General features: G+C 52.0%; 7 protein-coding genes and 1 non-coding gene across 8 annotated transcripts; 5 read left to right on the forward strand and 3 right to left on the reverse strand.

Moving 5' to 3' along the window:
• Nucleotides 1-1,971: 1,971 nt before the first annotated feature.
• Nucleotides 1,972-6,211, forward strand: LDX57_006138 (LEA domain protein). The gene has a single exon (XM_046087830.1). It carries the CDS (start codon nucleotides 2,379-2,381, stop codon nucleotides 6,018-6,020), a length of 3,642 nt encoding a protein of 1,213 aa, XP_045943798.1. The 5' UTR covers nucleotides 1,972-2,378; the 3' UTR covers nucleotides 6,021-6,211.
• A 152-nt stretch (nucleotides 6,212-6,363) lies between these two features.
• On the forward strand, nucleotides 6,364-6,434 carry LDX57_006139. The gene has a single exon. It is a non-coding gene; the product is annotated as a tRNA-Gly (tRNA).
• Nucleotides 6,435-6,641: 207 nt separating this feature from the next.
• On the reverse strand, nucleotides 6,642-7,926 carry LDX57_006140 (SMP-30/gluconolactonase/LRE family protein; the record flags this gene model as incomplete). Its single annotated transcript, XM_046087831.1, has 3 exons — nucleotides 6,642-7,154; nucleotides 7,219-7,696; nucleotides 7,757-7,926. The coding sequence occupies 3 exons, from the start codon at nucleotides 7,924-7,926 to the stop codon at nucleotides 6,642-6,644; spliced, it is 1,161 nt and encodes a 386-aa protein (XP_045943799.1).
• Nucleotides 7,927-9,384: 1,458 nt separating this feature from the next.
• XYNF1 (endo-1,4-beta-xylanase) lies at nucleotides 9,385-11,588 on the forward strand. The gene is made up of 11 exons (XM_046087832.1): nucleotides 9,385-10,213; nucleotides 10,268-10,308; nucleotides 10,372-10,420; nucleotides 10,471-10,592; nucleotides 10,640-10,785; nucleotides 10,835-10,923; nucleotides 10,978-10,996; nucleotides 11,050-11,082; nucleotides 11,130-11,220; nucleotides 11,265-11,330; nucleotides 11,380-11,588. The coding sequence occupies exons 1-11, from the start codon at nucleotides 9,871-9,873 to the stop codon at nucleotides 11,467-11,469; spliced, it is 1,089 nt and encodes a 362-aa protein (XP_045943800.1). The 5' UTR covers nucleotides 9,385-9,870; the 3' UTR covers nucleotides 11,470-11,588.
• Nucleotides 11,589-11,906: 318 nt separating this feature from the next.
• LDX57_006142 (cytochrome P450) lies at nucleotides 11,907-13,961 on the forward strand (the record flags this gene model as incomplete). The annotated part of the gene is made up of 4 exons (XM_046087833.1): nucleotides 11,907-12,812; nucleotides 12,894-13,311; nucleotides 13,386-13,487; nucleotides 13,558-13,961. The coding sequence occupies 4 exons, from the start codon at nucleotides 11,907-11,909 to the stop codon at nucleotides 13,773-13,775; spliced, it is 1,644 nt and encodes a 547-aa protein (XP_045943801.1). The 3' UTR covers nucleotides 13,776-13,961.
• A 465-nt stretch (nucleotides 13,962-14,426) lies between these two features.
• Nucleotides 14,427-14,884, forward strand: LDX57_006143 (uncharacterized protein; the record flags this gene model as incomplete). The annotated part of the gene is made up of 2 exons (XM_046087834.1): nucleotides 14,427-14,774; nucleotides 14,853-14,884. The coding sequence occupies exons 1-2, from the start codon at nucleotides 14,519-14,521 to the stop codon at nucleotides 14,882-14,884; spliced, it is 288 nt and encodes a 95-aa protein (XP_045943802.1). The 5' UTR covers nucleotides 14,427-14,518.
• A 421-nt stretch (nucleotides 14,885-15,305) lies between these two features.
• LDX57_006144 (uncharacterized protein) lies at nucleotides 15,306-15,650 on the reverse strand (the record flags this gene model as incomplete). The annotated part of the gene is made up of 1 exon (XM_046087835.1): nucleotides 15,306-15,650. One exon carries the CDS (start codon nucleotides 15,648-15,650, stop codon nucleotides 15,306-15,308), a length of 345 nt encoding a protein of 114 aa, XP_045943803.1.
• A 1,288-nt stretch (nucleotides 15,651-16,938) lies between these two features.
• Nucleotides 16,939-18,497, reverse strand: LDX57_006145 (putative MFS transporter; the record flags this gene model as incomplete). Its single annotated transcript, XM_046087836.1, has 3 exons — nucleotides 16,939-18,082; nucleotides 18,140-18,276; nucleotides 18,327-18,497. The coding sequence occupies 3 exons, from the start codon at nucleotides 18,495-18,497 to the stop codon at nucleotides 16,939-16,941; spliced, it is 1,452 nt and encodes a 483-aa protein (XP_045943804.1).
• Between the last annotated feature and the right edge of the window lie 155 nt (nucleotides 18,498-18,652).

Genomic DNA, 18,652 nt, shown 5'->3' on the forward strand with positions numbered 1-18,652 from the left:
CTGGCACCCCAAATTCCTACAATCCCTTTACCCGGACCAAACCAGGAACCTAAACCGGATATACCCCAGCAGACAAAAACCCAAAGACACAAACCAGGCCAGAAACAAGTTTCCATCCCCGAATGTTCCCTCAGAATGAGATATATATACCGGGGTAAAGCAAGGGTCATCTCTATCGTCATGTTCTAGACGCCGAGCCACAGGATCCACCACCGTTGAACCTATCCATGGCTCACCTAATGAGGTTCCAGGAACGAGACCAGATTTTGTAGCTGTCAGGTACGGGGTGGGGATGAGTCCGTCAACCGGGCATTGGCAAGGGGTGTGTTTACTGGGATTTGAGTCTGGTCTGGGAATTGGAGAACTTAATATTGGTTGGGAGTTGGTTATGGGAGGCTTTATTTGGTCTACATTTTAGGGTTAAAGAAGCAGGGAACTCTTGATAAATCAATAACAACTAGAAAAACTAGGAAATTGACTAGAGAGATTAAACGATGGAGAGAAAACAAGCCCCGAAAAAAAAAGGCATGCACTATTAGAATCATTCAATGTTAATTACTTGCTAGACCAACGAGCAAACAAAAAACTCCGCCCGTTAAGGATCTGACCGACGCATAAACCAACCCCGTCTATACTTAGCATCGCCTCCAGTCCACCACAGTACTTTGTAACTGTACCATGGAATAGCACCACAAAAGGTCCCATCTACCTTCTGCCAAAGCATGGTCAGTCCCTGTCCATGACTTCATATCCTGGTCGCATCGCCAATAACGCCCGTCCTCCCCGATCAAGCCACCATCGCAGCCACGGATTGACCGTCGATTTTCCACGCGGCCCAGGTCCCCACCGACGTCATGGTCGAGATTCTCTGTCCTCGACCAAGAGGCAAATTGATCGGCAATGATATCAACATCAACATTCAACGGGGTGGGGAGGTGTCGGGACTAGTTGACTGTCGTGTTACTCGTCTATTCTCCGGTTGGCGGGTGGTCGCGATGATCTCATTCGGCGTTGCGATCGATCGAGAATCCGGATTGCTGGTCCACTTCGGTGGGGAATCAGTGTCATTTAGATTAATCTAGTCTGCTCAGGTTGGTTATTGAGACATGGTTGGATGTTTGAATTGCTCTTGCATTCAGAGAGTCATGCCAAATGTGCTCAATATACTGAAAGTATTGATTTTTAGTCATGGCATCTGTGTGCATTATCATGATAACAATAATAAGGTAAACGTCCCCATATCGGTCGGATGCATTGATTTAACCCCCAAAGACTTAACTACAGTACAACTAACCAATAACATCCCCCCAACGCTGCCACAGTCTCCAGATTTAATATAAATTAATCTAAACCCGAACCCTAATAACCCCAGAGCCAGGATTTATTTTATTCTCCTATCGTCGATTACAGTAAATTAACCCCGACCATGCGACGCCTGACGCAATGATGACCACGCTGACAGCCCTACCGTCTCCATCCCAGTCCATTCTCCAGCATCCCAGTTCCTGGATGCGTGGAGTGGCAGGCACCAGAGTATTCGAGGCGAGTCCTACTGTCCTTCAGTGTGGATGGGCTACTGTGCAAGCAAGCATGGCAGACGCTCATCCCTTCCTCTCTCAAACTCCCAGAATCTAGACTCCTCGTCAGCGCAGTGCTTCCAGGACCCTACCGACCAGTCATCGTCTGGAGTAGCCCGTTTCCCCCAAGCACAGGGTGCAGGGAGCTGGGCAGTACGAGGTCGGTTCCCCGGGTCGAGCAATGGTCGGAGCTGAGAGTATGACGTGCCTGTATTACCCGACGTTGCGATCGAGTCTCGATCTCAATTGGCCGTCGACGTCGCGGCCTGCATCTGAAGGAGGGTTGATCATGACGTAGTTTGGCTTGCAGCTTGCTTTGTAGGATGCTTGGGATGGGAGATATAAGGATGGTGAGGGTTGGGGGTGTTCAGGTTGCTTCTTCTTCTGCTTTCTCTTCCTCTTAGTTTGATATATTCAATTGACGATTTATTTACGCTTTTGTGACGCTATTCTATCCTATTCCTTTGACTCTTTTATACGAGCTTGTACTGTACTGTACTATACCCTACCCTACTCCATACGATCTAACGGCTTCGTCCACGACCCGTCAAGATTAACGAACACTACTCCAACCTCTACTACAACTACTACGTCCACCACCAGCAACAACACCGGCATCTCCATATTCACCAACACTTGCATCCCCAATCGCCGTCTTCACAGCCCGAGACTCCCCCGAAATCATCCACACCGACACCCCCAACTCCCCACACAACACAAACACCATCCGCGACAGCAACAGCAACACCACCCCCAGCCTACAATCCTCACCACCTGACTCCATCTACGTCCAAAACAACCATGTCCTCCGGAACCGCCCGCAACCTCGGCTCCGGCTTCAGCCCCTCTCCCAAACGAACCCCTCGCAAGCTCAACGTCCCGGAAACCAACCCCCTCAAGGACCCCGAGCCCCCATCGACCCCGTCCCCGCAGCGCTCCCAGTCCCAGACCGCGTCGCAGCTCGGCCAAGGCGTCGGCGAGCAGGAGCAACGCGATCTCAGCACCGCGTCGCCCGCCCCTGCCGCCGAGGACACGCAGTCGCAGGCCTCTGGCTCCGTCAGCGGCCTCGGCGGGAAGATGTCTAGCATTGCGGGCGGGATCGCGGGCGGATTGAAGAGCGCTGTCTCAGGTGTCAGTCGTCTCGGCCAAGGAGGGTCGTCAAGCCAGGTCGGCGATACGGTCGGCCAGGTCGGGGAGACGGTTGAACAGACGCTGGACCTATCCGCGCTGAAGGGTCTCGAAGTTGGCCAGGAAGGTGGCATCGCTGATTCAGCGGGTAACGTGCTGGGCCGGATCGTGGAAGGCGATCCCCATGACCTCGTTGGGTATGTGGTAAATGAGAACGGGGAGATCCTAGACCAAGATGGAGATTTGATTGGTAGGGCGGAGATCATTCCCGAGGCGGCGCAGAAGGTCGCAGGCGCCGTGGAGGAGGCGGTCGCTGTGACGGAGTTGTCGGCGTTGGCGGGCAAAGAGGTGAATGATGAGGGGTTGGTGAAGGATGATGATGGCACGGTGATTGGGAAGGTGGTGGAGGGCGAGGCTCAGGATCTCGTTGGGTTTACTGCCAATGAGGAGGGCAAGATCTTGGACCAGGATGGTGATTTGGTGGGCAAGGTTGACGTTGTTGCGAAGCAGACTGCGGATGAGGTCGCGAGTGTTGCTCAGGATGCCGGCAGTCTCGCAGAGGGCGCTGCGCCTTCGGAGGGCAAGACTTCTGGTGCGGAGAGTGCTGCTGACTCTGGCACTGCTCGCGCGAAGAGCGGTGTTGATGAGACCGCTGAGGGTGTCCAGGGCTTGTCTGTTGATGAGAACAAGTCTAAGGCTGACGATGCCACGTCCAAGGCTGATGATGCGACCTCGAAGGCTGACACCAGCTCCAAGGTCGACGAGACTGGTTCCAAGGCCGATGAGGCTGGTTCCAAGGTTGATGAGACCGGCTCTAAGATCGGCGACACTGGATCCAAGGCCGACGAAGCCGGATCCAAGGTTGACGAGACCGGGTCCAAGATTGACGAAACTGGATCCAAGATCGATGAGACCGGCTCTAAGATTGGTGACACCGAATCCAAGGCAGACGAAGCCGGTTCCAAGATCGATGAGACAGAATCCAAGATCGACGAAACCGGCTCTAAAGCCGACGAAACCACATCCAAAGCTCCCGACGACGCGACCGACGTATCAGCCGACTTCCAACCCGCCAAGGAAGAGCAAGAAGCCGAAGAGGGCGAAGATGGTGAAGCCAAGGAAGGCGAAGGCGAAGGCAAAGAGAAAGAGCCCGAGCTCCCTCCCCTCTCCATCCTCGAGGGTCTGACGACCAACAAGACCGGCAACATCATCAGCCCATCGACCGGCAAGCCCATCGGCAAGGTAGTCGAAGGCGATGTCAAGAAGCTCGCTCGCGGCGGCAACCAGCTGGACGCAAAGGGCCAGTTCTGGGACAACCGCGGCAACGTGATCGGCAAGGCCGAGACGCTCCCTACGCAGGAATACGAGGAAGAGGCGATGTTTGCTGGCCTGGAGGGTCTGCATGTCGTTGAGGACGGGTTCGTGGAAGACGACAACGGCAAGCGCGTCGGCAAGATTGTCGAGGGCGACGCGAAAAAGGTCCTCGGTCGCGCTGTCGACCAGGACGGTGAGGTCACTGATAGCCATGGCAATGTGATTGCGAAGGCCGAGCACTACGAGGAGCCGGAGCCAGAGCCTGAGGCTGAGCCCGAAGTCATCGATCTGTCGAGCTTGAACGGCCTCTCGCCCAACAAGCTGGGTCTCGTCATCGGACCTAAGGGCATCCCCATCGGTCGTGTGGTCGAAGGTAACCCCAAGGAGCTCGCTGGCAAGGAAATCGACGACGGCGTCATCTACGATGGCCGCAAGCCCGTCGGTCGTGTCGAGCTCATCCCCGAGGAGGAGCGCGAGAAGAAGGCCGAAGGACCATTTGCAGGACTGGAAGGTCTGGTCGTCGATGACCAGGGTTTCGTGATCGATGAGAACGGCAACCAAGTCGGCAAGATCACCGAAGGCGACATCAAGCAGCTGCGCGGCCGCTCCGTCGACGAGGACGGCGACGTGATCGACAAGTTCGGCAGCGTCAAGGGCCACGCCGAGCCCTACTCTCCTCCCGAAGAGGAGCCGCAGCCGGAGGTCGACCTCTCCATCCTCGAAGGAAAGGTAGTCAACAAATTCGGCAACATTGTCGACGGCTCAGGAACGGTCTTCGGCCGTCTCGTCGAAGGAGACAAGCGTCTTGCCGGTCGCAAGGTCGACCGCTACGGCCAGATCTGGGGCGATAATGGCGAAGTGATCGGTCGTGCCGAGCTAATCCCCGGAGCTGAAGAGGAGAAACCAGAAGGATCCTTTTACGGCATTGAGGGCGCGGTCGTCGGCAAAGACGGCGTCGTGGTCGACGGATCGGGCCGTATCATCGGCCGGGTGATCGAAGGCGACGCCAAAAAGCTGGAGGGCCGCAAGGTCGACGAAGATGGCGACATCCTCGACAAGAACGGTAACAGCCTCGGCCGCGCCGAGCGCTGGGAGCCCGAGGAGAAGAAGCGCACCGTGAACCCGATGTCCGGCCGTAAGGTGACACGCGAGGGTGAGGTGCGCGATGCTGACGGCAACCTCATCGGCAAGCTGACATCCGGCAACCTCCCCACGCTGGTGGGTAAGGAGATCGACGACAACGGGTTCGTCGTGGACAATGATGGCAACAAGCTGGGCGAATGTACGCTCATCGAGAACATCCCCGAGCCTGAGCCCGAGGAGCCCGAACCCGAACCCGAGCCGGAAGAGCCCGAGCCCACGAAGGAGGAGCTCGAAGCGCAGAAGGATCGCGAGCTCGCGAAGAAGATGAGCGCTATCGTTGGTCAGACGCTCGACCGTGTGCGCCCCATCTGCAAGATGATCCTGGATTACATCGACAAGGCGGAACGTACGCCGAAGGATGAGCTCGATGAGGAAGAGCTCGTCAAGAACGTGAAGCCCCTAATCGAGGAGGCAGGCAGCATCTTGCAGGAGTGCAACGGGGCGATCCGCGCACTCGACCCGGACGGCCATATCGCTGCCACCGCCAAGGCTCGCGCTGCGTCCCATGAGGCCTCTCCTGAAGAATATGCCTTGGCTGATCAGATCAAGGAGCTGACCGACACGGTGGTGAGCACGATCGAAAAGGGCAAGCGTCTTATCGCGGATATGCCTCATGCCAAGAAGGAGTTGAACCCGCTGTGGGCACTGCTAAGCGAGCCTCTGTTCCAGATCATTGCTGCCGTCGGTCTGCTCTTGACCGGTGTCTTGGGTCTGGTTGGTCGCCTCCTGGAAGGTCTGGGTCTGGGTCCCTTGGTTCACGGCTTGCTCGGTGGACTGGGTCTCGATAAGCTGCTGAGTGGTTTGGGATTGACCTCTTTGACTGATGCACTGGGCATCACCGGTAAGAAGAAGAAATAAGCGGGTGGAGTTTAAGGATTGCTCAAAATGATGGAGGCTGACGTCTTTTGCGCTCTGATTTTGATTCGTTTTAACCGTTGATATCCTTTCTTAACTTTTGGCATCTGCTTAATATGCCTAATTTGTAATTTATTATAGCAATTTCTCATTTTACGTGTTTTGCTTATCTTCGAACATTCAGACAGTGGATATATCTTATTCGGACCCATTCTGTACGAAATTCGACTGGCTACCAGATGATAATTCCCATTGTGTACATTACTACATACCAACCAGATTGAAGACTGATCATTGTGCAGTTATGGACTAGGATGCAATTAAAAAGGCTGAATAACATCAACTAGCATCATTGGTCTAGTGGTAGAATTCGTCGTTGCCATCGACGAGGCCCGTGTTCGATTCACGGATGATGCATTTCTTTTTTGCATTTTGTTTTTCTTTACGGTTCAAAGTAGACCATTCGTGACCACAAGGGATCTTGTTCCCTTTCCATAGATGATGCACTGCATAGGTAGATAGAGCACCACTAAGACGTACGAGCACAACTGCATATACTAGCCATACCTATCTTGTTCATCTCCAGTTCAAATCCCCTTTACCAACAAGAGTCAATCCAGAATCCTACCATCCCCTCGCCAACCTCTCCCTAACCCCCTTAACATGCCACACGCCTCCTCTGCCCACAATCCACAACTCATTCTCCCCAAACGCCAAACTAACCGCCAAATTATCGCCCCCGCCTACCCGGATACTCCCCACCGCGAACCCCGTCTCGGGATCAATCACATCCACGCCGTCACCCGCCCCCGCAAAGATCCAACCATTCCGCGACACGCGCACGCCGTCGTAGAAGTACGCGATCGGGTTATTCAGGAGGCGTTTATTCGACAAAACGGATCTTGACTCGGAAATGTCAAAGGCCCATAGCTCGCGCTTTCCGTACGGGTCCTTGTGGCGCGGATAGTAGGTTGATACGCCCGTGTCTGGGACGTAGAGGGTCTTGCCGTCGGGGGAGATTGCGACGCCGTTTGTGTTGCCGGTGGTTGTCCATACGACCTTTGAGCGGAGGGTGTCGTGTTGGATGAAGTAGATGCTTGGGTTCGTGGGGGGTGTGAAGTTGGTGATGCCTCGGCCCTTGGGGTAGATCGTGTTAGAAACCTCTTATAGGCAAGATAAGAATGAAGGAAGGAAGACAAACCCAACCCGACTTCGAATCCGTCAACCAAAAGTTCCCTTCCCTGTCCATTTCCAAATCATTAAATCCCGCAAACGGCTGAACAAGATAATTATTCACCAGCGTCTGCTTCTCCCACGTCTTCGGAACGATCTTCACCAAGGAACCGGACTCCTCGTCCCCATACCCATCCGTAACGACATACAGCGACTCATTATAGTAGACACAGCCGTGGGTATTATACGTCGGCGGACTTGTCGTGATCTTTCTGAGTTCGTTCGTCTCAGTGTCGAGCAGATACTGCCATGAGTGAACCCCCTCGTCCCCGCCGGGAGGGCCCCATTCAACGAAGAATAGCTGATTCGTTTCCTTGATGTAGCAGGGTGATTCGTGGGATTGATAGGCGAGTTTCTGGACGTGTTCGATAGTGGCGTTGGGGCCGATTAGGTCGAAGAATTCAGGGTCATAGGCAATGAAGTCGGTGGTGTTCAAATGGGCAAGACTGGATTTGTTCTGTTAGTAGTTGGTTGGGTGGAAGTAGGTAGGGCTTCATGGATGGTACGTTTGCGCAAGTCTATCATCCGAGATGGATTCTGTTGCCCATGGTGCTTCGAGGGCAGAGCGGTTGAATGTACCTGGGAGATTAGCAAACGCGGCTGAGGAGATGTAGGCCCATTTGGCGAGGGTGTTGTTGAATATAGAGGGGAGGGGGTGGAGGTAGGAGGATGTCATATTGGCTTTTGGGATTCGTGGCAGAGAAGTGGCTATGGGAAGAGATAATTCGATTGTAAGAGGCTGTATTTATTTATATACTTGAGCTCTAAATCACGGAACTTGACATCGGGGTATGGCGTACGAAGCACTTCGGGGCCCTTCCGAATACCCCGGGTGTATCCGTAGCATGATAGACAACAAGTTGAATGAAAGGGGGGGCCATATGAAGCTAAGGATTACAGCCTGGAGTCAGACCCGACGATCTAGGGCTACCCCGTGGAGCACCCCGTGGGGTGCATAGGGCTAACCTGGCGAGCGTGAACTATACAGGTTCCAGCCCGCATACTACTAAGCTATCTTTGCCATATAGTCATACTTCAAATTCGGGTTGGCAGTCAGGATAGGCAGATCTGCGACTCTTGGAGCAAAGAATGCTGGCATCTGTTCTAGCAAATAGAATGACTACTGGGTGGTGCTATTGTGCAGTCAAGTATAATAGACATATCTCGAGATTGCAATACAGATCGAAACATACACTAAACTGAAGGAAAGGGTTACAGATATATAAGCTACCTGAGCTTCAGCAGAAAAGCCCATCATGAAATACCACTACATGCTACAATTTACTCCCAACCCTTGGATAAACCACCATACCCTTGACTATCTTTCTTCCCTTACACCAGAAAGGTCATAGTCCAAGAACGCCTATCAGATTGTCGAGTTCCTTTGAGTATAGGGCTAATACTCATGCCAACTAATCACTCCTCAGCCCAAGACTCGCGGAGCATTCCGGACTCCACACCACGGATCGTTCCGACGCGGACCTGACCCGTTCCTGACGATGGTTGTGTGACCCCTTAAATGCTTCTTATCTTCCTGAAAGATTATGATGTGATCTTTTAGATATCTATCATATAGAATTGATGTTTATGAACTCGGTTCTGATGGTGAATCATTGGCTATCAGGTTATATGAGAGAAGACAGAGCATCGACTCTGGATGCTACACATCCTTAAAACTGTCATGTAAATGGATGTATACTGAGACCCCTTAGGAAAGACAGACAGAAAACAAAAGAGCTATAGGCATCATCAGATAGCAATAAAGTCCATCAAAGGCAGATATCCTAATATCAAGCCATAGACAATTGATGCCTAAGGTGTCGATTCACCCTACTTGGCCGCGATCGATCGGTACTCGGAACAATGCAATTCTGCCTCTGCAAATCAACCAGCCACCGAATAAACAAAAATGAAATCATGTCAAGTTTATCCTTCCAAGTCTAGAATTAGCCCGACTCACTGCGAAACAACCCCTCAAACCATCACGTCTCCATCCGTATCCCAAACCGTCGACGCAGCCAAGACGCCCCAAAACAGCCTGCAATTAAAAATGTGGAGGCGGCGCCAAGTGGCTTTCTCGACCTGGAAAAAAAAGAAAGGCTAATATAGTAAGACAAGGCACAATGACACAATGTGGTGCATCAATTGCCGTGAAGAATAGGCTGGCATTCAGGCGCAAAACGGTTGATAAAATCCCGGGTGAAGAACAGAATCGATCGGATAATACTGATCCAGGTAGCTGTTTGCCTGGTTTTCCCAGTGCGATTGCTCCTATAGCTCAGGCAGCTTCTGTTTATCCTATTATCCACGAGACTGTTGGAGGTTGGACCCCTGCAGAAGTCCTCGGCAAGTGACAACTATCAAACTACCGTTCAGCCGACGGTGGCTCGTCCGTGAAGCGGGGATGTTTGAAGAGACATTTAAATTAAAAGGGCAGGTAAGGTTGTCGATCATCACTCCTGCGCACTTGGAGAGCGCTTCTTGGCTCAAACGACGCTGGTTTGGAATGGTTCAAGTCCGCGCCCGATGGGGAAAGGGGACAGATTAGCCTAAAGATGGCGACTTGCTTTAGCTCTTCTGTTCAGAGGTGTTGAAATTGTATCATTTAAAAGGTAGTCGGATGCTGGAAGTCCAGGAGGTCAATCAATCCTGCAGTGCAGTCCAATTCAACTTATTTCCAGCTTTTTTTTTTTTTTTGAAACCTTCCTCGAACTTGATCAACATGGTGTATCTTAAGAACCTCGCCGGTACCATCACCCTCCTGGCGTCGGTTGCCTCGGCCAGAGTCATCGCTCGCCAGGCGTCGGCCAGCATCGACGAAGCCTTCACGTCGCATGGCAAGAAGTACTTCGGCACGGCTTCCGATCAGGGCTTGTTGCAGAACAGCCAGAATGAGGCAATCATCGCGGCGAACTTTGGGCAATTGACTCCGGAGAATAGTATGAAGTGGGATGCGACTGAGCGTGAGTTACTTTTGTACCTTTTCATGATAGGGAGGTTATGGGCTAATTTTGTAGCATCGCAGGGAAGCTTCACTTTGGATGGAGCGGATGCGCTGGTTTGTGGATTGCATTCTTCCTTATAAATGGGCGAAGAAAGACACTAACAATATTAATGTTAGGTCGACTATGCCCAGAGCAACAATAAGCTCGTGCGCGGTCACACCCTCGGTATGCTCTTCACGGATACTTCATGGCAAGATCCCCTCTGACGGCCACAGTCTGGCACTCGCAGCTCCCCTCGTGGGTTTCGAGCATCTCCGACAAGGATACCCTGACCAAAGTCATCAAGGACCACATCAATACCGTCATGGGCCAATACAAGGGAAAGGTGTATGCCTGGGTATGTCAACCAGCCGCAAGATAGACACCCAAGCCTAACAGATCCAGGATGTGGTCAACGAGATCCTAGATGAGGACGGCACCCTCCGCGACAGCGTCTTTTCCAACGTCCTGGGTGAGGACTTTGTTCGTATTGCCTTTGAGACTGCTCGTGAGGCGGACCCGGATGCCAAGTTGTACATCAACGATTACAAGTAAGACATTCCAGGCAGGCTTCAGCAAATCACGGACTAACTGGAATAGCTTGGACTCGGCCGATTATGCCAAGACCCAGGGCATGGTGAGCCTCGTGAAGAAGTGGTTGGATGCAGGCATTCCCATTGATGGGATTGGTGAGTCGATTGAAGCAAGTCTTGTTGGCTGAGTGGAGTACTGACTGCATGCAGGATCGCAAACCCATATCAGGTAGGCTAAAGCCAGAGCTATCCATTAAAAAACTAGATACTAATTCCATCAAGCGAGGGCGCATTCCCTTCTTCCGGTGTCTCAGGATAAGTTTCCCGTCTCGAGAAGCGGAATTTAAATTAACTTCAAGCACAGCTCTGAGCGCACTCGCGGGCACCGGTGTTTCCGAGATTGCCGTGACGGAACTCGATATTGCTGGCGCCGGCTCGGAGGATTATCTGAATGTGAGTTGTTCTGACGTGACACGAGGCCATAGCTAACAAGATAGGTCGTGAATGCCTGCTTGGACCTGGAGGCCTGCGTTGGTGTCACTGTCTGGGGTGTTTCGGACAAGGTAAGCACCGGAGAAGATTCGTGTCGAGGACTCAGCTGATTGGAATTAGGACTCGTGGCGCTCTGACAGCTCCCCCTTGTTGTTCGACAGCAACTATCAGCCTAAGGATGCGTACAACGCTATCATTGATGCTCTGTAAATTGAATAAGGACGGAGGAAATATCTATGGGACTGGGGAGGCTTGCATGTCAGGATCTACAGCTAAACATACATTACTGGATGCGAGGCCCTCGAATTGAATCAATCCATTTACCAGAGATATAAACCTACTATCACTAATCAACGTGAGGCAGAAACGCACGCCCTTTCTCTCATTATATTCCACTACTCCTGCTACCCTTTAGGCTCACTTACATACGTATACGATGTGTGACCTCGGTTCTTTCAGGCGAATTGTAAAGTGTGACCAATACGAATGCATACTGCGTCAGCAGAATGTTATCGGGCAACCTAATTCCAGAGAGGAATGTTTTCACACAGGCTCCAATATATGTGGCCGCTTATTATACGGGAAGCTGATTTAACATAGTCTAGATCCTCCCGAGAATATGAGGTCACTTACCTAGCAGTCCCACCATGATGGTGTCCTCTACAGTTCTTTGCCTCGTGGCAGGGGCAGCATCGCACATCGCCTACTTCAACAAAGGCGAGCACCACTTATATGGCATGGACTACCTACAAACGTTCATCGCTGCAATCGCATCCGGGGTCGCTTTCCTGCAGTATCAGCACAACCAGCCATGGAGCACATCCCTTTCTATCACACTCCAACACGCAGCGTGTTTCCTCCTGGGGCTTTATTCCAGCCTTATCATCTATCGTCTCTTCTTTCACCCTCTGCGACATTTTCCCGGTCCCATCGCCGCACGCCTCTCACCCATCTGGTTCACAACAAAGGTTCTAAAACGTGATGCTCATCGCAAGATCCTTGCCCTCCACAAAGTATACGGCCCCATAGTGCGCATCGGTCCATCCGTTCTCTCTATCGTCCATCTAAGTGGCATCGCCACCATCTACGGCCCCAACACCCGCTGCACCAAGGCCGCTTTTTACGACCTAGACCATCCCTCAAAGTCTCTCCAGTCAATGCGTGATCCGGCAGAACATCGTAGACGGCGACGTGCTTGGAGCCCTGCATTCGGCGACAGTCAACTGCGTGGATACGAGGTTCGAATGCGTCCGTATCGACAACGACTGTTGGACCGGTTAGCCGGGATGGCCGAGGAGCCGCTTGAGCTCCGCAAATGGTTCAACCTCTACACGTTCGACGTGATGGGTGACATGGCATTCGGGGAGGGATTTGGGGGGATCGAGCGAGGAGAGCTTATTGGTTCTATCAAGATGATGGGCGCCATGCTCGACTTCGTCGGGTTATTCCTGCCGGTGTGGGTGCTGTGCTTTTTTGCCCGTATCCCCGGGGCATCGAAGGGCTGGCATCAATATCTAGAGTGGGCTACGGAGAGATTGAACCAGCGGATCAAGGTATTCCCTGTTTTTTTCTCATCGGAAATTCAAGGAATGTGTACGTTGAATTGAGTCCCCCTGACCAACCGTTATGTGAAGAACCCGCCTGCCATTCCCGACGTCAGCGCCGCGCTCATCTCCCACCTCGACGGCCGCGAACCCACCAAGGAAGACCAACAGCTACTGGGAGGCGATTCACGATTAATCATAACAGCGGGCAGCGATACCAGCGCCACTGCGCTGGCGGCGATCGTTTACGAGCTGCTCAGGAACCCTGCGGAGATTTCCAAATTGCGCAACGAGCTTGCACCGCACGTCGAAGCGGATGGAGACTTCTTGCACATCAAGATACAGCATCTTGATCATCTAAACGGGGTAATTAATGAAGCGCTGCGCCTGTATCCTGCCGTGCCGTGCCACATGCAGCGGAAGACACCGCCGGAGGGGGTTCTCGTCGAGGGAGTATGGATTCCCGGAGACATGACGGTGATGTGTCCGCAGTATGTGTTGGGAAGATGTATGTTCCTCCTGCCTTTCTTTTCTATGCTATTCTTTTCTTGAGGGTTTGGGAAATGCTAACGAGGTCCACAGCGGAACAATGCTACGTCAGCCCTAACTCCTTCATCCCCGAACGATGGTATAGTTCTCCTGGGCTGGTTCGTGATAGATCGGCATTTGCTCCATTTTCGACCGGTAAGGCATATTTCACCTCTTCGTTATATACCCTTTGTTTGATATAACTAAGAAGGACCTACCATAACAGGACAATGGGCCTGCATCGGCAAACCGCTGGCGTTGATGAATATTCGGACGACCATCGCCCGGTTCGTCATGGAGTTTGATTTCGAGTTTGCGCCGGGCGAAGATCCACGGCAGTTTGAAGATGATGCACAGGACAATTTTGCTTTATTTCCGGGGAAATTGATGGTTGTGCTTAGGAGAAGAGAGAAGGAGGCCGGGGATGTGAATGTTGCTGCCTGAGGCCGGTAGGATGGAGGAATCCTGGCATTTCGGGGTTAAGCAGGCCAGTTCTATATGTAACTGAGTAGCTGATGGTTTATTCAAGTCGATTTATGTGACGTATAACATGACTAGGTATCGTTTGCGCTAACTATGAGTAAGTTAGGTTAATAGTTCAATCTGTCTGCCACCATAGGCATTATGTCCTGTACCTGGTTATCGGCACCATCTAAGCTTTGGGGTCTGGACAAGCAGGAGATCACCACTAAAAGGAACTTTACTTCAGACAGCATCTAGACTTCGCACCAAGTGAGACATCACCGCAACTCCGCCACACACGAGGTCCGTCGTACAACGCAACAGCGCCAGTTAACCGACAGCTTCCGCTGCCAATGAGAATTCCCCGCATCAGGACGAGATGGTCACTTGACAATTCCTTTTTCCAGCGAACTTTCTGTCTCCTCATCCCTACTTCTTCACCTCCATCTTCATCTACTGTTCATCCCTCTCTTTTTCATCCCAGTCGCAATATGCCATCAACCCTGCCCACCTCCATCTATCTAATTATCTATCTTTCAACCGACTATTAGGTGACGTGACACAAAGCCAGTCAACAAAGCACAGCACATCTCAATCTTTTCTCATCACCCGGTGATTGAAGCCATCGTCTCCATCTCACCCCACCGCATCAACCACTCAATCTCAATACCCCGCCAATAACTCCACAATCATCATCCCAACTCGACAAACCCAAGACTAGCTAAATGGGCATCCCTACCGCCGCCATCATCGTCATCGTCGTGGTCGCCTGTCTCGCCGTCGTCTCGCTCGGCGCCGCCCTCACGAAACAATGGTTTCCTTATCGGACGGAGGAGCAATTCAACCCTCCGCGCGAACAGGAACTTTACATGCGGTCGGTGAGATTGAAAAATATGGGCAGGCTTCATCGGGAATCGAAGGCTGTAGGGACGGGAGGGTATCATTATAATGGGAATGGGAATAGAGACGTGGAGGCAGGGTGTACGCTTACCCTCGTTCCAATTTCTCTTCTTTTAAATGGAAGGATGCTGGGTGATACTGATGCTGATGGACGTATAGATTACGAGACGGGGAGTGGGTCGAGGTACTGATTTATTTGCATTGAGTTTATCGGAGTCACGGGCGCATTATTTACCTACATGGTGAGTGGACTGATTGATTTCTGGGATTGAGTTGATTAACTGATCTAAATCCGTCTAGCAGGAATGATCTATGCAATGAATTCTTAATGATTGTTGATGAATGAGATTTTTGATTTTCGAAATAGCTCTCCGTTTCTTGTGCTCCATCTCAGCAAAGACAGACGATATCTGATACAAATAGCTTTGAGACAAGAAACGTGCTATTGCTATGGCCTGTCCCACCGCAGACCCTCACCATCCATCTCACTCAGGCAAACCAGACCAAAGAACACACCTCGGTTCGAATCTACCAGCAATTGCATCCTCGCTCTTCAATCTCCATTGGCATCTTCAGAGATCCCTAACCATCCAAACCCCTGAGCAACGGCCCCTAAATCCACGGCGTAGCTGTCGGCAACCCAACAACACTTGTTCCAATCACAACTGACACATCCGTCTCCACGACCCGACGGACCTTCCACGCCAGGCCATTGCCCTCTCCAAGGTTCTCATGTTCTTGTCCTCCATGTGCTGGACCATCGCCTTCACCCTCTCCGGGGTTCTGTCCCCCTTGTCCGGGACCATCACCTTCACTGCCTCCACCTTGTCCTGGACCTTGGGGGTCATTTCCGGGGCCTGGTGCAGGAACATCGGACCCTTCGTTTGGGATAGGAGAGGCACCGGCACCAAGCACGAGAAGAGCGAGGAAGATGGAGACGTAGGTTGGGATTCTCATTTTGAAGGGTGATTTGCTTTGGTCTGGTTGGGTATGCTTTGATTTAGTGGATTGGTTGTTTGACTTGCAGGAAGAGAACCCCAAGGATGACATGAGAATAGAAGCAGCTTTTATGATTGAAGTTGAGAAGGGTATCTGGCCCAGCTTTATATGTCTTCTATTCTCTGTCTACCTCCCATGAGTAATGATTGCGACGCAATGGTCACGAATAGGCGGGGCCAGAGTAGGATCCGACAGAAAGCCCTCATGTCCCAGCATTGAAACCGGTGGCTGTTTGAGCGCAGTGTGAAAGACAATCCTCAAGCGCACAATGTACATAGATTTCCACTTTCAAAATCGCGATCGGCTTCAAACCCCCTGCAAAAGAAATTGCCGGGAACCCCCATTCTCTTGGCGCTGGCTCTGTAGACGTCGACAGTTGATAAGAGAAGTTCGACCACGTCCAAGAATGTTTGATTAATTAGAAATCAGAGCACAGAAACGCAGATAAGAGTGAAACACGGGTATATCCTGCACTCGATTACAAAGTGCGCAGCATCAATAGCCCGATCCTTGCAAAGCAGGAAAGTATCCAATGGAAAAGTAGAAACGATATCAAGTAGAGAGGATCGGTCAGCAATACGAAGCTCAATTAAAGTTAAAACCACCCCCAGTAGACCATGAAACCCCGTGTTTAGTCCGATGCGGTCCGGGGGTAAGGAGGAGGATCTGATCTGGATCCACCAGGATCGACGCCGGTCAGCTTACGTTGTTTGATGTCATATCATTGAGGCGTGGGGGATTGGAGATAATAATGGAACGGAGGATACTCTGCATGATTGCTGTTACTGATGTATCTTTTCTTTTTTCCCCTCTCTTTTTGGGCCGATTAAATTCTTCCTAATTTGGGCTGCTTGACTCGTATCCTCAAACTGATACGGAGCACGAAGGTACGTGCTTCGAGGGAGGTACATGTTTTCCCAAATAAATTGGCCCACAAGAAATCATTGATACTCTATCTTGAAAGAAATCCCCCAGTCAGTTATTTGGGTAAGATTAGATTAGGTATCCACGCCGGGGCCGGGCCGTACTTCCGTATACATCTAAAAATAAACTCCTTCAGAAAAGCGTGCATTTGATCAATTTTGGTACCGACTAGGATAAGTCCTAACAGTAACAGTTTATCATATTCTCATAACATTTAACATCATTGACCCGCAGAGCTAAACAACAAATACCCGGACCTAAACTCCATCCATACCCAGCTTGCATAAATCATGATCATACCCAAATCCCTTCCCTTCCCTTCCTAATACGCATAGAAGTTAATCGCCTCCGAATCCATCGCCCGGATACGCCGATTCTCCCTGATCAAGATAAACTTCATAATCCACGCGCAGACCACCACGCCCGCCGAGAAACCAATACTGCAGTACATGGCCAGCGAGAACCTCGGCGCGTCCGAATCCGGCCACAGATACGGCGTGTACACACTCGCCAGGTTCCCGAGCGTATTCGTCAACGCGATAGCCACCGCTTTTTTCTCGTCCGTTTGCCCCACCGTCGCGGCTACCCAGGCAATGTTGATGTTATTGACGCCGTACGTGGCGCCCACGAAGAGAACCATGGCGAAGTAGCGCGCGCCCACGTTCAGTGTTCCGCAGGCGACTGCGAACCCGACAATCGCGAGTGCCTTCGAGACCGTGACGTGCCAGGTGCGTTCGTTGAAGCGGCCCGAGGACCACGACACCGCGATCGAGGTGAAGGTGGCAATGAGGTAGGGCGGACAGGTCAGAACCAACGTGACGGTGGAGTTGAACCCGAGCGTCTTGACGACCGTGGGCATGAAGTTCTTGAACCCGTTGGCTGACAGGTGTAGGTTGCACATTAGCGCGAAGATCCATGTTCGGTAGTCCGTGCATGCTTGCCGGAGTCCGACCCAGGTGCTGGTGCCTTCTTGCTTTTGCGTGGTGTCGCGGGCGATGCGGTCGTGGGCGAGTTGGCGCTCGTCGGGGGTTAGCCAGCGGGTTTGAAGGGGCGAGTTGGGGAGGAGGAAGAAGGCGGCCAGCGCGACGACGAGCGTGATCACGCCTTGGATGAGGAAGAGCCAGCGCCAGCCGGCGAGGCCGTGCGAGCCGTCGAGTCCGGCGAAGACCCCTGCGGCGATGAGCCCAGAAAAGGCGCTCGCGAGCATGTTGCCGGTGTAGAGGATGGCCATGCGCGTGGTGGCTTCTTTGCGGTTGTAGAATTGGCTGATCATGAAGAGGGCGCCGGGGTAGAAGGGGGATTCGACGATGCCGAGGATGAGTCGGCAGACGAGGAGGCCGTGGTAGTCTTTCACGATGCAGTTTAGGATGGAGACGATGGCCCAGGCGGTCATGAAGCCGCCCATGTAGAGGGATGGTTTGACTCGGTTGAGCAGCATGTTCGAGGGGACTTGGCCGAGGAGATATCTGCAGAGGAGAGAATTAGCCTCATGAGTTGGCCATGGCGTAAGGTCATCATCCTACCCAACAAAGAGAATGCTAACGCAGGTATTGTATTGCGTGCCTTCCAGCTTGAGATCCTCCGACAAACTGTTGAGCTTTCCATTGACCATCGCATTTCGGTCCAGGAAGTTGAGGAAATACATCAGCCAGAGAATCGGCTGACACCATATTAGCTTCACATAACATGACTTTATTCGGGAAAGCATACCATCATGTAGATATCTATCTTCCTCACTAGCGCAATCTCCTTTGGATCCGTCTTCTTCGCCGACCCAAACCGATCATATTGCCTCGTGGACTTCAACGGTTCATCGCTCTGCTCGACATGCTCAATATGCTCCTCCCCTCGTTTCGCCAAATCATTCGACTTTGTGTCCATATCGACGACGTTGCTCTATTGCCTCAAGGAAAGCCAACTTTCAAGCTCGAACAAGTCAAGATACGGTGTCAATCGAACGAAAAGACCACGTCCCCTCCGCATCCCATCCTGCATAATATAACCCATCCGGGAAGCCAAGCCTCGCACGAATCATC

This window comes from Aspergillus melleus (genome assembly GCF_016097325.1).
Source record: "Aspergillus melleus strain CBS 546.65 chromosome Unknown contig3, whole genome shotgun sequence".
NCBI classification, from domain to species: domain Eukaryota; kingdom Fungi; phylum Ascomycota; class Eurotiomycetes; order Eurotiales; family Aspergillaceae; genus Aspergillus; species Aspergillus melleus.

Bases quoted from the DNA above. Each gene is read 5' to 3' on its own strand.
- XYNF1 (XM_046087832.1), top strand. From the start codon at position 9,871: ATGCTGGAAGTCCAGGAGGTCAATCAATCCTGCAGTGCAGTCCAATTC. The intron at 10,421-10,470 runs GTATGCTCTTCA...TGACGGCCACAG, and splicing joins CGTGCGCGGTCACACCCTCG to TCTGGCACTCGCAGCTCCCC. The intron at 10,786-10,834 runs GTAAGACATTCC...TAACTGGAATAG, and splicing joins TTGTACATCAACGATTACAA to CTTGGACTCGGCCGATTATG.
- LDX57_006138 (XM_046087830.1), top strand. From the start codon at position 2,379: ATGTCCTCCGGAACCGCCCGCAACCTCGGCTCCGGCTTCAGCCCCTCT.